This window comes from Drosophila erecta, unplaced genomic scaffold (assembly GCF_003286155.1).
Source record: "Drosophila erecta strain 14021-0224.00,06,07 unplaced genomic scaffold, DereRS2 tig00000000-arrow-pilon, whole genome shotgun sequence".
NCBI lineage: Eukaryota > Metazoa > Arthropoda > Insecta > Diptera > Drosophilidae > Drosophila > Drosophila erecta.
In genome coordinates, this window is record NW_020825194.1 from 11,103,013 (window position 1) to 11,117,210 (window position 14,198).

At 43.3% G+C, this 14,198-nt stretch overlaps 4 protein-coding genes across 8 annotated transcripts in view; 2 read left to right on the forward strand and 2 right to left on the reverse strand.

The window, feature by feature from the left end:
- Window positions 1–3,750: 3,750 nt before the first annotated feature.
- LOC6552966 (LIM and senescent cell antigen-like-containing domain protein 1) lies at window positions 3,751–6,803 on the forward strand. 3 transcript variants are annotated; one of them, XM_015153969.2, is made up of 6 exons: window positions 3,751–3,881; window positions 5,270–5,389; window positions 5,439–5,744; window positions 5,799–5,940; window positions 6,018–6,276; window positions 6,340–6,803. In XM_015153969.2, the coding sequence occupies exons 2-6, from the start codon at window positions 5,286–5,288 to the stop codon at window positions 6,534–6,536; spliced, it is 1,008 nt and encodes a 335-aa protein (XP_015009455.1). In that variant the 5' UTR covers window positions 3,751–3,881; window positions 5,270–5,285; the 3' UTR covers window positions 6,537–6,803. The 3 variants fall into 3 exon arrangements, with proteins under 3 accessions (XP_015009455.1, XP_015009454.1, XP_001980967.1); XM_015153968.2 differs by lacking the exon at window positions 3,751–3,881 and adding an exon at window positions 4,028–4,236; XM_001980931.3 differs by lacking the exon at window positions 3,751–3,881 and adding an exon at window positions 4,990–5,204.
- Window positions 6,723–9,412, reverse strand: LOC6552965. The gene is made up of 6 exons (XM_026982482.1): window positions 9,288–9,412; window positions 8,723–9,223; window positions 7,603–8,487; window positions 7,365–7,543; window positions 7,093–7,298; window positions 6,723–7,037 (listed from the first exon to the last, which is right to left on the reverse strand). Exons 1-6 carry the CDS (start codon window positions 9,309–9,311, stop codon window positions 6,886–6,888), a joined length of 1,947 nt encoding a protein of 648 aa, XP_026838283.1. The 5' UTR covers window positions 9,312–9,412; the 3' UTR covers window positions 6,723–6,885.
- A 251-nt stretch (window positions 9,413–9,663) lies between these two features.
- On the forward strand, window positions 9,664–11,342 carry LOC6552964 (zinc finger protein 239). Its single transcript, XM_001980929.3, has 3 exons — window positions 9,664–9,877; window positions 9,940–11,118; window positions 11,178–11,342. Exons 1-2 carry the CDS (start codon window positions 9,737–9,739, stop codon window positions 10,867–10,869), a joined length of 1,071 nt encoding a protein of 356 aa, XP_001980965.2. The 5' UTR covers window positions 9,664–9,736; the 3' UTR covers window positions 10,870–11,118; window positions 11,178–11,342.
- Window positions 11,343–11,452: 110 nt separating this feature from the next.
- LOC6552962 (kin of IRRE-like protein 1) overlaps window positions 11,453–14,198 on the reverse strand; it is a 74,343-nt gene continuing 71,597 nt past the window's right edge. For 2 of the 3 annotated variants that reach the window (XM_026976045.1, XM_026976044.1), the window contains exon 15: window positions 11,453–13,576. In XM_026976045.1, the coding sequence (XP_026831846.1) occupies window positions 12,227–13,576 (1,350 nt within the window). In that variant the 3' untranslated portion in view covers window positions 11,453–12,226. The remainder of the gene's footprint in view (window positions 13,577–14,198) is intronic. The other variant, XM_026976046.1, reaches the window with a different exon arrangement.

Below are 14,198 nucleotides of genomic sequence, written 5' to 3' on the forward strand. Positions count from 1 at the left end.
TAGTATTCCCGATCTCCCCCAGCTGATGACCCTCCCAGTAATGGATCGCACTATACTCGTATACTTACACCTCTTTCAGCTAATCTCTGGTGCTACGAGTATTTGCGCACTCCGAGCGGGGAGATTGCAGTCTCTTCGCATTTCAGCCGCCATTCCATTGCGAATTAACGTCACCATGGCAACGACGACGGCAACGACATCGTAGAGGCTAAATAGTTTTATTTTTAACTAAACACATATACGAGCGTATATGTTTACTACTTTTTTGTACGACTATCTGCTGCTTGGCTTTGTGCCCGATTCTTTCTTTCGAGTGCTAATGACATTGTCATAGTGCAAAGCAAATGGACAGCTGTGCACGCTTCTCGCTGCCTTCACGTGAGTGGGTGGGTCGAGCAGTTCACCTGGGCTGCTTCAGGTGGGGTTAGGCATCTTCTCTGCGGCTGATAAGTTGCACACCAGTTCTCGAGTGCTCATCAGTCAAATAAACAAGTTATGTAGAGTTGGTAGTTCAGTGGAGCTAAAAATATCTAACTTGTATGCACTCCATCTTTATCAATAATACGTAAGGTTCTAAGCACATGTCATATATTTTGATTTCATTGCTCAGCTTTCATGTCATACTCGTACTTAAAAAAAAAAAAAATAATGCTCGTTGAAGTACAGCAGCTTTCATAGTTTTAGAATGATAACAGATATATTTATAATTCAGCTTTCTGCCCAGCAGTTGTTTGCCAAAGTTTCGAAATTTTTGTATTTGCTTCCTGGGATTAATATCGAAATGCTTTCAGTCTCGACGAATCACTTAGGCTGGGGGTGCCAAGAATAGAACAGCGTTTGCCCCGGTAATGAACTTTGTTATGGGTCCGAAAGATAGAACTTAACGATCCCACCTTGGCGACAACAGGTCGTCGGCACTGCATTGGTGTGGGGATACCACTCGAATGTGTGCACACAGATTTTTCGTTGGCTTTCGGTTTTAATTGTCCAACATTTTCGCCGCCTGCCTTTGTTTGAAGTTCGCTGTTGCCGGGCGCCAAAATGGTGACGCGTTGCCAACAATTGAATGTATTTATTTGCCTTTTGGCTTCGGCGGTCTGCATATGAAATGCACACTTTGGCAGGCGGGAAAAATGCTTTCGAATGTTTCGTTTTTTACTCGTTCTTTCCCTTTCTTGCCTGCCGATGCGGTGCCAACGCTCCAAATTCACTGCCCACGGGAACCGGATTGCACACTCCTCCCCGGGTTTTCCCCCTTTTCCGGCACCCACGCACGTCAAATGAAATTATTTACAGTCTAGCCTCGAAAACCTGTGCTCTGCAAGAAATTTCACTTTTTGGTTAGGAAAAAGTTCATGTTGACTTGATCGCCTAAACTTTGTGTACTCATTACAAAATATAGCAATATAAAATTAGCATTACATATACAATGTCATCTAATCTGAAGCCTAATTCTTTCAAAACAAATTATCAAAAAAGAGTCATATTTTATTAAGTGCTGCGGGTTGTAGAGGTCATACTGTATCTTCGGGGGGCATCGGAATTTTTTGATTGTATTCACGTGCCGAGGTAAACCGTTTCAGTTCAAGTAAAACCCCCCGTAAGGTGGATTTCGGTTTCGAAATTTCTTGATAAGCTTGCTCGAGCAATAACGATAAACAACGAATGGCGATAAGACAGGGCCCAAATGCAATGCGGACGCGGTCAGTGACTATAATTGCGTTTTTATGCAATGCCACATATTTGGAATTTTTTATGTCGTGCCCAGAAAGCGACCAAAAAGATGAATGGACGAGCTTGGAAGCTCAGACTAGAAGCTTTTCACGCAGCTGCAAGAGAAACCCACGTTTCACAAAGGCGTCTGAAAATAATGAAATCCGTATACTTAGATTTAGTGTAGCTAGAAATACATACATCCACATCATACTGGTTTTGTTATCCAAAAACTACTTGGCTACTTTCCACAAGAGCAAAGTTCTGAATAGACCAAAGTGCACTATATGTTTAAATGAAAAAACCCCCTTGAAAAATTCCAACCTGCTCCTCTGGAAGCAGCAGACACTAGTTGTCCATCTGGTTTGCCGGCTTTGGAACGCAGCTGCAATAATAGAGAACATAATTGCACTTATTTTTAGACACCCACTGCAACTGCACTGCATCCGCTGTGGAAACTGCCCACATTCCACACCGATTTCCATATGCTTCAGCATGTTGCTCATTCGCCCGAGTCACCGCTTCGTGGGGCTTGTGGATGGGGGCTTGCCTTGGCGAATTTTTGGTAAACAACAGCATAAAATCATGCGTAATAAACTTACAGCTACGCGTTGCTACGTGCCGAAAGTCTCGCAGTTCCCCGGTGTCCCCGGTTTCCAGGTTCCACCGCCTTTTTCCAAGCATGTGACAGGGTGCACCGAAAGAAAATACTTACATGTATGTGTCTAGCAAATTATTGCCCAAGTACGTTAGAGCAAGCGTTAAAATACACTTAATTCAGGATAAGTGTTAAGCAAATGGAAAAATATACGAAGTTATTTGGGGGCAGCAGAATTTAATTGGTTATAAGACATATGCTGTAATGTGGGGTAACATAGTTTTCAGTGCTAGATTGTGGATGGTATTGGACCTCGTTCTTATGGCGCTTGTTGTTCGTCCGTCTCGCTCCCACAACCGACGGCCTTGTGGGCCACCTTGTTTGTTTTTTGTTATGCTGGAAAAAAACTCATTTATTAATAATAAATAAAGGCAGCTGACAAAAGAGTGCGATTGATAAACAAAGAGCGCCGCGCTGATCGATTCGCCTGGCAACCCGTTTTAACGGGACAACGCTCCATAAAACCAAGCAATACTATACTATTTATATACTATACTATATGAATCAGATACAAAAAAAGCACAATTGGAAACTGCAGCTGGGGTTTTATCTCCTTTCACATTGCGGAAGTCGACGAGGGGTGTCTCGAAAATATGACCCTCACACCCACGAGGCGGAAGTTTGCCGCAAACAGAAACAGAAACATTCGGGGAAACAATTAAAGCAAACAAATAATGCATTTACATGCATGCACCGTGTGCACTTCAAAATGAATGTTCTCTGTAAAGAAATGCAAATTATAGGAAAAAATAACTTAAACCTGTGAGGCAAGACTATTCTAGCTCTTGAATAGTTAATATACTTTTCTTATTTCCTAATGACTGTGGTTTTTTTTACCAGTAATACAAGTACTTGATTTTCTTATCAACACATATTTTCTAATTATAAGTTTCATCGAAACTGATATTGCCTTTGTGGCATTTGATTTTGTAGTTTTCCTGCACATTTATTTATGTAATTTTCCCATTTGCCGTGAAACATAGCAAAAAGAAAATCAATCAAAATCAGTGCTATAGGGGTTTCCTGCCTGCACTTTAAATTAGCATGCGAACAGGGCTTGTTTACAAACAAATAGTACGTGAAATTATAAGTATAAGGCAGTTCGCTGATAAGAGCACGTTATGAAACTGCTTTCAAGAAGAACAGCAGTTGGCCAGCGACTGATAAGAGGTGAGACAAAGAAGCAAAAAATGCCACAGTGCGATAAGCGAGGCGCCTTAAATCGTTAAATTCTTTTAACAAATGTATTTTGGTAGCATAGGCTAATCGTTAAGTGTTCGTAGAAAATCATTTTTAAATTGGCGCCCAGAAGTAGTATGATATCGATTGATTTTCAGGGCTACCTGCCACGAGAACAGATAAAGCTATCGATAGGCAGGTATTTACAGGGATTTTTTAGTGCTAAACTAGAGTGGTTTTTTCCGCGTCTTTTTCCACGGAAGCTGTTAATTAAATGAAGTTAATTTAATTGCACCAAGCAGTGGCTTTAATTAAAAAGGTTTTTCTAAAGGTAAATAGTACCTTTTACGAGTAATGCAGTTCTTAAAATGTGAAAATGATCAAGTGAAAAGCGTCAAATACCTTAGATTTGCCTATTTTGGCAATACCCGTTGTTGTTGTTGTGCTGCGGTAGCGCTGCTCAGATCGTCTTCTTGGCTGAAAATCAACCGGATTTGGCTAGAAAGCCGCCAAACGGACAGAGCTTTGAGCCAGAAGACACAGATTGATAATTTCTATATGTTTTTGCAGTGTTTCGCTCGCCGTGATCTGAAAAAGTCGTAGAGCAGGTGCAACAGGTGCCATTCGCAAGTGAAAGCCAGTTGAAAGCAACTAAAAAGAAAATCCCACAGAATGCCGCCCGTGCAGTAAGCAGAATGTTCCGTCCCACTTTCTCAACGTCCTTGGCTTCGAAACGCCCATCCATTGCATCATTTGTACCTCAAAATCATCGTTATCAATTCGCAAAAATTCGCATTTCGCTAACTACTACAAAATATAACTATTTAAGGCTAGCAGTGCCAATTATTCATCCCCTCATCCAGCGATAACCCTATGCCAGCGATGCGGGCGCTTTGGGCCCCAATTCAATGCAATTTTCCTGCCAGATGTTTACTCCATCGATGACGTCATGGCCACATTCAAATTTATTTTTAAACGCCGCCACTTGAGCGTGTGTGTGTGTGTGAGTGCATGTCAGTGTATTGTTTACTATTCGCTTGTGCGTGTGTGTTCGTCGGATTTGATTATGATGAGTGGGCCGCTTTTGTGTTGGCGGCAAACCCAATTCGAATGGATGCTAGAATTTTCAACCCATTTTGGAATGTTCATTGAGTCAACCAGTAATCGGCAGCGACTTCAATTCTCCGAATGATGAACACATTCGATGAATTTCAATTATAAAATCAGAATAAAAAAGCGATCTGATAGTTACTTATACTCATTTTTTAAATGGGGCTACTGCTGGTAATGATTAATTACCAAATATATTGATGATTGGTTAATGCGAATCTAATAATTTGTCGAATATAGTTTATATGTATATACATTATATACATGTTCCGAAACGATATCTTGCCAAGTCATCACATCTGTAGCGTATCACGCTTAATATACAACTGCCGTGCAATACCCGCTGTTTTGAAAGCTAAGCGTCCACGGCATGCCTGAAAGCTTATTGGCTGCACATTCGAAGGAAATATGATTCAGCCAGCGTCAACAAAGCCGGCAAGCGATAAGTCTCATTATTTTGTCCAGTTTCTCATTTCACGCCCTGCCCTAAAGTCGCTTTTCGTTGCGCTGAAGCTATAACCATGATGTACTCCAAGGCTGTAGTGTAATGGCCTCTGAAATGGTTAGTTTTTACCATCAACTAATCCTGATCTTCTCATGAATTCACAGAGTCCAGGCAGCGAACATGTCGCTGGGTGCAATGCATTGCACGCGATGCGCCGACGGCTTTGAGCCCACTGAGAAGATTGTCAACTCCAATGGAGAACTGTGGCACACACAGTGCTTTGTGTAAGTAAATCGACTTACTTGCTAACGCTTGCTAACTCACAATTTTCAGATGTGCCCAGTGCTTCCGACCCTTCCAGGATGGCATATTCTACGAGTTCGAGGGCCGCAAGTACTGTGAACGTGACTTTCACGTGCTCTTCGCTCCCTGCTGCAACAAATGTGGCGAGTTCGTCATCGGACGGGTCATTAAGGCCATGTCAGCTAGCTGGCATCCACAGTGCTTCCGCTGCCAATTGTGCGCCAAGGAGCTGGCTGATTGCGGGTTCATCAAAAACCAGAACCGCGCCTTGTGCCACGAGTGCAATGCCAAGGTGAAGGCGGAGATTACCGGCCGCTATGTATGCCAAAAATGCCAGTACGTTTCAATGGCTTTAGCTGAGAACATGTTGCTAATTAGCATTATTTTCAGCGGCCTCATCGACGAGGAGCCTTTGCGATTCCGAGGTGAAGTGTACCACGGCTATCACTTTAGTTGCACGGCCTGCGGCACCGAGTTGGATTCTACTGCTCGGGAGGTCAAGAGCCGGCCAGGACTGGCTGCTAACGATATGGTGGGTTTTTCTTCAAGAAAATTTAACAAAGTATTTATATATATAAAGCAAATGAATATTAAATTATTTCTTTACAGAACGAACTCTATTGTCTGCGTTGTCACGATAAAATGGGCATTCCCATATGTGGCGCCTGTCGTCGGCCAATTGAGGAGCGGGTGGTAACGGCGCTCGGAAAGCACTGGCATGTGGAGCATTTCGTTTGCGCCAAGTGCGAGAAGCCCTTCCTGGGTCACCGCCACTACGAGAAGCGGGGACTGGCCTACTGTGAGACGCACTATCATCAGCTCTTTGGCAACCTGTGCTTCGTCTGCAACCAGGTTATTGGAGGCGATGGTGAGTAACTAATTTAACTATTTTATGGATTTATTTAATTAACTTATTCTATTATGCCAACAGTTTTCACTGCCTTGAACAAGGCCTGGTGTGTGCACCACTTTGCGTGCTCCGTGTGTGACACGAAGATGACACAAAAGTCAAAATTCTACGAGTACGACGAGAAGCCGGTGTGCAAAAAGTGCTATGATCAGTTTCCGAACGAACTGAGACGACGTCTGCGCACCGCCCACGAGATGACAATGAAAAAGAACACCTAATGCCTTAGACAGAGTCTTAGATCCACACCAAACAGTGCCTTTGTCGTTGTAAACCTGCTTTCACTACCATTTTTAACATTTTAGAAACTAAAACCTTTTGTGCATGTCTTTTCAATCTGTTGTAATCCTGTTGTCTGTATTTTCAATTGTAAATCGTGAATCAACGGCATCACTATATAGGGAACATAACATTGTGTATTAACAGCCTTTAACGTTGTTATATTTTATTGAATTTTATTTATATATAAATGTTTTAAAATCATCAAACCTAATGCTTATTCGGATTCGCATCCTAGTTTGCCAGATTTAGTTGTGGTGTAAAGAAAAATGCATCAAAAGCATTTTAAACTTACAAGCTCATCAGTTTCTCAATCAGACTTCGCGACTTAATTATGGCTATATGATTAAGATAGTTGACACTATCAATATGAACTAGCTGGTTAACCTCCAAGGCCTCAGATAGATAGGAAATCTGTGCCGCATTCAGTTTGTGCGGAAAATCTGTAAAGTTATTGTTTCAATACTATACTCAAATTAAATTTTGTGATATCCAAACCATCAATCACGCAAAGGTTTGTCGGACAGGGGGTGTTGAAGTCTGACGGATAACGGCAAATATCCATCTGAGTTATGTCCTCTACATTCGTGTAATCCAGGTTCATCACCCGGTACTTCGTCTGCTGCTGTGGAGCAACTATAATATGTTCCACTCTGCCGCGATACCAGGAACCCTCAAATCGGGCAAGCACATATTCCCTGAGACTGTCACATATTATCATGAAATATTAACTTAAATTGGGACAAAATATTTTGTATTAATATGCTTACACTGGCTTATAAGGCTGGTAATCCGTAATTTCTGATAAACGAGACTGCAAGGTGGAAAATTCGGAGGCGTAGGCTCTGTCAAAAGCTCCAAAAATTCCACGATTTTTTTTTGAACTTTCCACAACGAAGACATCAATCCCTTCCTTAGTTTCGATGGAAAATTTACGCAGCTCAAAATGCTCATAAATAAAGGACATGTATTTTTGGATTTTAATGAGAATTAATATTATATACTCACAGGTTTTAGCACAGGTTCGTTTTTCTGGGTTACAATTTTATTTTCTTTGGCATGGATAGGCATTTCCGATTTATCCAACAGTGCAAGGCAATGTGTTAAATCTTTTACGTCTTGATCCTCAGGTTTTAATGAAGTGACCGGAGTAGTTTTAGTCTGCCTATCAGCGGGAAATGAGGTTTTATTCTCATCTATAAAGCCCAGTTTATCGTTAGAGGCTCCTTTAGCATCCAGTCCTTTAGTTTTATTAACTGTATTGGCAATTTCAAATAAGGTGTTGACCTCCTTATTTTTCTCGCACTCATTCTGGTCTTCTGGTTTCTTTAATATTTTCTGACCCATCGTTTCAGCCGATTGCGGCTCAGCCTGAGAGCTCTTGACTGCAGGAATTGTAATGGGTTCACCAACTTGTGAGGGCTGCGGACCATCTAAGGAATATGTCGTCCCATTCTGAGCAGCAGAATTTGGGTTTCCTAAGAACTTCTTACTGTCGAAAAATGCATTCAGCTTTTCATTCACCGAAAATTTCATCTCTGTGTCCACTAGTTCCACGAAGTAACATCCAGGGCTCTTTTTATATGCTATCGTATATTTCTTTCCCACGAATTGCGAGCAGAAGGCAATGACATCATCGGAAAAGTCATATTTCAATACATTCTTGAGCTGCACCAGTCGAAAGAAAGAGGGCAGAGATAATAGCTCTACACTGATATCCTTCAAATCGGAGTTGAGAGGCTTTACGATTCCAAGATCAACCAAAAATAACCTTGTTTGGTTACCGATTTTCCACATCTTAGCACGCCAATACATGTCATTATGACGGGCTAGGCAGAATCCAACTAATGGTGGATTATTTATTCTGGGCAATGTCGTAGCCATGGTATTAACCTGTGAAGATACAACAGTTTTTAATTCGAAATAGTTTCTCCAATTAGCGTTTTGATATTTCAAAATTAGATGTTTCATTAAAATGAGAAAAAACTTTGATCTAGTACTAAAATATCCAAATAGTATATGGATTTCAAGCAATACTTTTTTTTGATATTCATTTTTAGAACTTGCCATTAGGCATGTATTTTACTTCGATTCCATGAAGTTCCGAAAACCTAATATGTATACAAACCTTATTGCAAACTTGGGCAAATGCTTTGTCAGCAGATTCGCTGGCATCGCGAATATAGCAGCGATTACTGGATGAGAATTGCATGATGTATACCACACCACCGCTTTGCGGCATATTCGCATTCGGGGGAGAATTGAAATTGTGTTCTTTTGTGGTGTTCCTGTTATTCGAGGAGATGCTATTGGATGAATTAATCCTCCGAATGGGAACATCATTTTTGGCTGTAATAATGTCTGAACGCCTGAAGGTGGATGGCGACCCCTCAACTGCGGTTTTATCAGCATTAATCGAACAGGCCCCCCCTAAAGTTGATTCCCCGTCGCTCTGGAACACGTTATTTGCATTGGGATAAACCAACGCAGGCAGCGGGATGCAGATGTAACGATGACGTAGCCAATCTTGCCGCTGGCAGTCCTTGGAGCAGTAGAAGTCTCCGCATCGCTGACAGATCCTTTCCGCTGCGACTGCGCAATGTACGCATTTTCCTTTGGCTTGTGCAAGCTGAATTGTTAGTGAACATCACAATTGTTAGTGTTTTGCTTCTTTTTTAAAAGGTTATTCTTACTTGGCCACCGGCGACTGCTAGCATGATTTCTTTCACTTTATTTCACTTTATTTCCGGTCGAAAAGGATGAGCTTTTCAACGTCCAGAAAGGTCCATAAAGAAAATGAAGCCCCACAATGTTACCAGATACTGAAGGTCTGATTACGGCATTGTAAAATGTATTAAAAAATACAGTTTTCCCACTAGTCTAAGTCAATGTTACATCGTAGCATTTGAAATTGGTAAAGGTAAAATTACTTGTATTTCTTGCTGTTTATTTAATTATAATTTTGTTGCTTAATTACTATCATATGCTTTGAAAAATAGTTTGCTCTGAGTATAGAGACTTACTTTAAAGTGTAGTTCAGTGTAATCAGCTGTTGGGTTGCCTATCGGTGCAAGTCTTATCGATAATTGTGGTAGTTCCATTTGATTTGGCAGTTCAATTTTTAAATATAGTCCTATTTATTATGGAAATGTCGCTACCATCTGGTGAATTGCGTTGCCGAGTTTGTCTTAAACAGGATGAACTCCTGGTGGACATCTGTGAGACCGTGGAGGAGATGCAAGTGGACCTGTGCACATTGCTGGAAACGTGTGGCGGCATAAAGGTGAGTCTTGTAGTCGTGTCTTAAATTATAAATTTCAATGATATATTTTTAATTCTTATTAGGTAGACCGCAGCGATGTGGAGCCAATGTATTTGTGCCAGGAGTGCACTAACGAGCTTCTCATCGCCGCCAAGTTTCGCAAAAAGTGCACGGAGGCTGAGAAGTTGCGCGATGGGGCTCGTGAGATAGAATTGGGCACTGCAGAACCCCTAACTTCGGAGGAAGTAATCATTATTGATCCAAGCGACTATATTGTACAGACCTCCGCCGTGGAGGATTCCGAAAAGAAACCTATTGGAGTTTCACGCTGGAACTGTCAGCATTGTGGCGCTGTTTTCCAGCAATCGGAAGTACTGCGTCGGCACATCGGAAAAGTCCATGCTTCAGTAACTATTATTGACTGTGAGGACTGCAGAAGATTCTTTACCAAAATTGGTAGCTACCAGGGTCACAGTTGCTCCCATTCCAAGTCCCCCAAAGGTGAGCACAAGTGTTTGGAATGCGGTAAGTGCCTTCAATCCGCCTCTAGTCTGGCAAGCCACATGCGTCTGCACACCGAGGAAAGGCCTTTTACTTGCGACCAGTGCCCCAAAACCTTCAGGACAAATGGAGCAGTGGAAGCTCATCAGAGGCGCCACAAGCAGATGATGCAGCACAAGTGCCCGCACTGCGGACGCGGGTTTGTGGAATCTAGCAACCTGCGACGTCATATAGTTGCCAGGCACACGGATGAACGTCCGCATCTGTGCAACTTCTGTCAGCGCAGTTTCTCCAGGGTCTACATGCTGGAGCTGCATCTCCGTACACACACTGGTGAAAGACCATACGCTTGCAAGCATTGTGACAAACGTTTTGCCCAGCTGGGTGTACTCCGGAGTCACGAGCGGATCCATACCGGCGAACGACTGCATCGCTGCCAAGTGTGCGAAAAGACTTTTACACGGGCGGGACAGCTCCGAAAGCACGAGATGCGGCACGAAACCGGACAGTGATAAGGCACCAATTTGGTCCAATGCCCTTTGATCACCGCCGAGGTAACAGATATCAGCGGCCCTATCAGTAACTACGGCAGATTATTTCTGTGCCAAGGTGATACATTCTGAAGTTTGTGGAAGGAACGAATCCTAGGTACGAGGTACATCGATTTATAACGCTCATCTTACTTGGAATAAGGATCTGTACACTGCCCGTTACATTTGGTCTCTGTGGCTGGAGGCCTTTCATTGGTTAATGGAGTGTTTGTATGTTTTGTATTCGTTTTGTATTTGTACTAAATAACATTCCGAAATTCCTTCTCCAGCATTGTCTTCCTGTTTAAATGGCACCTCGCCAACCAGCAACACAGAAGCCAAATAATTCGACGGCCTGCTATTCGATATCTGAGCCTGCTGTGAAACCCATGATCCCATAATCCCTCCTGGGATTGTTTTTCCAAATCATATCTTAATGAAGGACTAAAGGTCATATAACGCTCAGAATTTTTGTGCAATTGAATTTCTTTCGACTAGAAATTAAAACGAATTTAAAATGTTCTCAAAACGACCCAAAATATAAACTTTTCAATCGGTTTTCCTTTTTCAAATTTTTTATTGCATGCAGGTAAGAGTTAGTAATGTTTCTTTTTGTAATTGGTTTACATTTGCTTTGACTTGCAATTATCCTAAAAGTTACAACAAGTTACGCCGTTATATGCTATATATATCCGTATAATGTAGAATGTATATCGGGCTTGTATGGAATATTCTTTAGATGAATTTAAATTATAATTGAAGAGACAAACTTGTACTCGTAAATAACTAGGCTGAGAGCACGAATTGTCGTTTGATTTTTATTTCCATATCTAACCCGCTCTCGGGGCATCTGCGATCCTATTTGTACAATAATGTTGATGTATGTATATTTATACTCGTATATGGTTGTATTTATAAATATGGTTAGTCATCTTTTTGATTTGATTTTCATGCAGTTTCGAGTAATTGGCTTAATTTAACTATGGGTAAATTACGAAATTAGTTTAGTTCTTCGGGTGCTATTCCTCGTATGGCTCAATTCTCTTTGGGCTTGCTTCGGGTCGTATCTTTGTCTTCCATTATGGCGGCGGGATAGCTGCACTTGTTCCACATCTACATCGGGTTCGGGTTCGGGTTCGGGTTCGGTAAGAGGGTCTTGATCAGAATCGAAGATAGGGGTCGGGTCGTTTACTTTTTGGTTTTGGGGTCACTTATTCTACAAAAGCGTCGCCTCTGGGTAAACGGAAATGCGAAAAAATCGATTTAATATCTAGGTGGGGCCAAATAACTGGTCAACAGGTGAGAAACAGGTGCATAACTGGGTGCCCATTGTACCTGTCTACAACGCTGATCCCTGTTCTATCCTTCGCTGATACTTACGCGCCTGGACGCTCAGATCGTCAAGGAGCAGTTCGCTGGAGGACTTGGATCGCTTGGGGAAGATCAGGGCTTTGCGAAGGGGTGTCACATGGGCAATGGCCACCTGGGAGCGGGATTGTGGCTTGGGCGGTGGCCTGGGCGCTCGTTTCTGCTTGTGAGAGGGCTTTCTCAGCTGCTGGACAAAGGACTTACTAACGGTGGAGCCTCTATTGAAGTCCTCTGTCTTGTTGAGCGCCCCATCGGCAGCATACTTCTGTAGCGTCCTGTTGTCCTGTGACTTCAAACGCTCGAAGAGATTGGTGAGTGTACGGGAGCGAGGTGGCGACGGAGCTGTATACTTGTTAAGGTTCAATTGGGGCGTGCTGTGTTTGGGCGTTCGTCCAGCCCCCATTCCCGCACTGGCGGTGGGCGTGGTCGAGGCCGTTTGCACTCGGCTGGCAAACACCTCGTCATCAAGTTCGCTCAGGCTGACCAGCATATGCTCGTCCTCGAAGAGATCATCGGTATTGGTCTGCGTCTGTGTGCCCTTGTCATCCTCGTTCTCGTCATCGTAGCAGGAGAATATCTCATCAAAGGCCGCATTCACAATGAATGACTCGTCCTGCAACTCTTCATTATCCTCGAGGCTGCCATGTCTTCGCAGGGTGCCGAACAAGTTCTTGCGATAGTCCTCAAAGGTGGACTGCTGCAGTTGCTCCCGCGAGCGATCCACTCGCTGGGATGGCTGCCAAAAGCTGGAGGCCAGTGTTTGGGTGCTGCAGCTGTTGGTCAAAACCCCCTCGTGCATGGTTGGCTGCTTTTGTGGCTGCGACTGTGTTCGTGAGCGTGCGTTTTGCTGATGTTGCAGGTGTGGCTCGTGTTGCTGCTGCAGTTGTTGCTGCTGCAAACGCTGGCGGTGCAATTGCTGCACCAGCCGCTGGCGCATCTCCTGCGAGCGGCGCTTCAGCTGGCTGTACTTGCTTTGGGTGGTGGTGCCGCCATTGGCCTCATACTTACTCAGCTCCCGCTCCGGATGGCGATCCTCCTCCTCTGCCAGGCGACGTTGCAGGGCCAGCGTTTCGAACGTGTGCACCACACTGCCCACATGAGTGTTGATCTCGGGTATGCCCAGATCTCCGCTAAATAGATCCGCGTTCCGTCTGCTCAGCGTCTTGGTGGCATGCCCATGCCCGGGGGCGTGGCAGTGGCGCAGGGGCGGCACTGGGCAGCTGGAATCGGAGGGATAATGCTCGAGGAACTCACAGGAATCCTGCTGCCAGAGCAGGTTGCCCAGTTCGTCGTGACCGCTGCTTCTGGCCTGGGAACTCGACTGGAGGTGTTGGAAGCAGTGTGGTTTTGTGGTGTGTCGATGTTGTTGTTGTTGTTGTTGTTGATGATGTTGTGTGGTTTGAGTTGTTGGCAGATATTTCAAGCAATTCGTTAATGAAACAAATAAACAAAATCTGATTAGCCGAGTTGGGGGCAAAACACGGTCTGCTTTTGGGTGCTTAGTTGGTGGCTGGTGAGCTTTTTTTCGGGTTTTTCGGTTTTTTTTAATTTTTGGTTTTAAGGGGTCAGGGGTCAGGAAGTGGTGGGCCTGGCTTAAGTCTACAATAAATGTAACTAGTTTCATACGCTTAAACATTCTATATACACAATTAACAATAAGCTGCATATGCCATCTCAATGGTCTTTCAATTGCCTTCTGACATTCGCTACGAACTAAGTTAGTTTATAGAGACTATTATTCGAAAACAACAAGATGCCCAAACAGTTGGCACTCAAAACACTTATCTCCTTCCAAGCCTTTTCTATATGCGGCAGCTGTAAAAATGCCAGGAATTCTCTTCCGGCAGCCGCAAAGTCAAGTCTGCATTGCAATCAGGAATGCATCTGGTTGTTCAAAATTCTGTATTGCGAATTCGCGCAATCAAGTGAATACTTTCAACCAT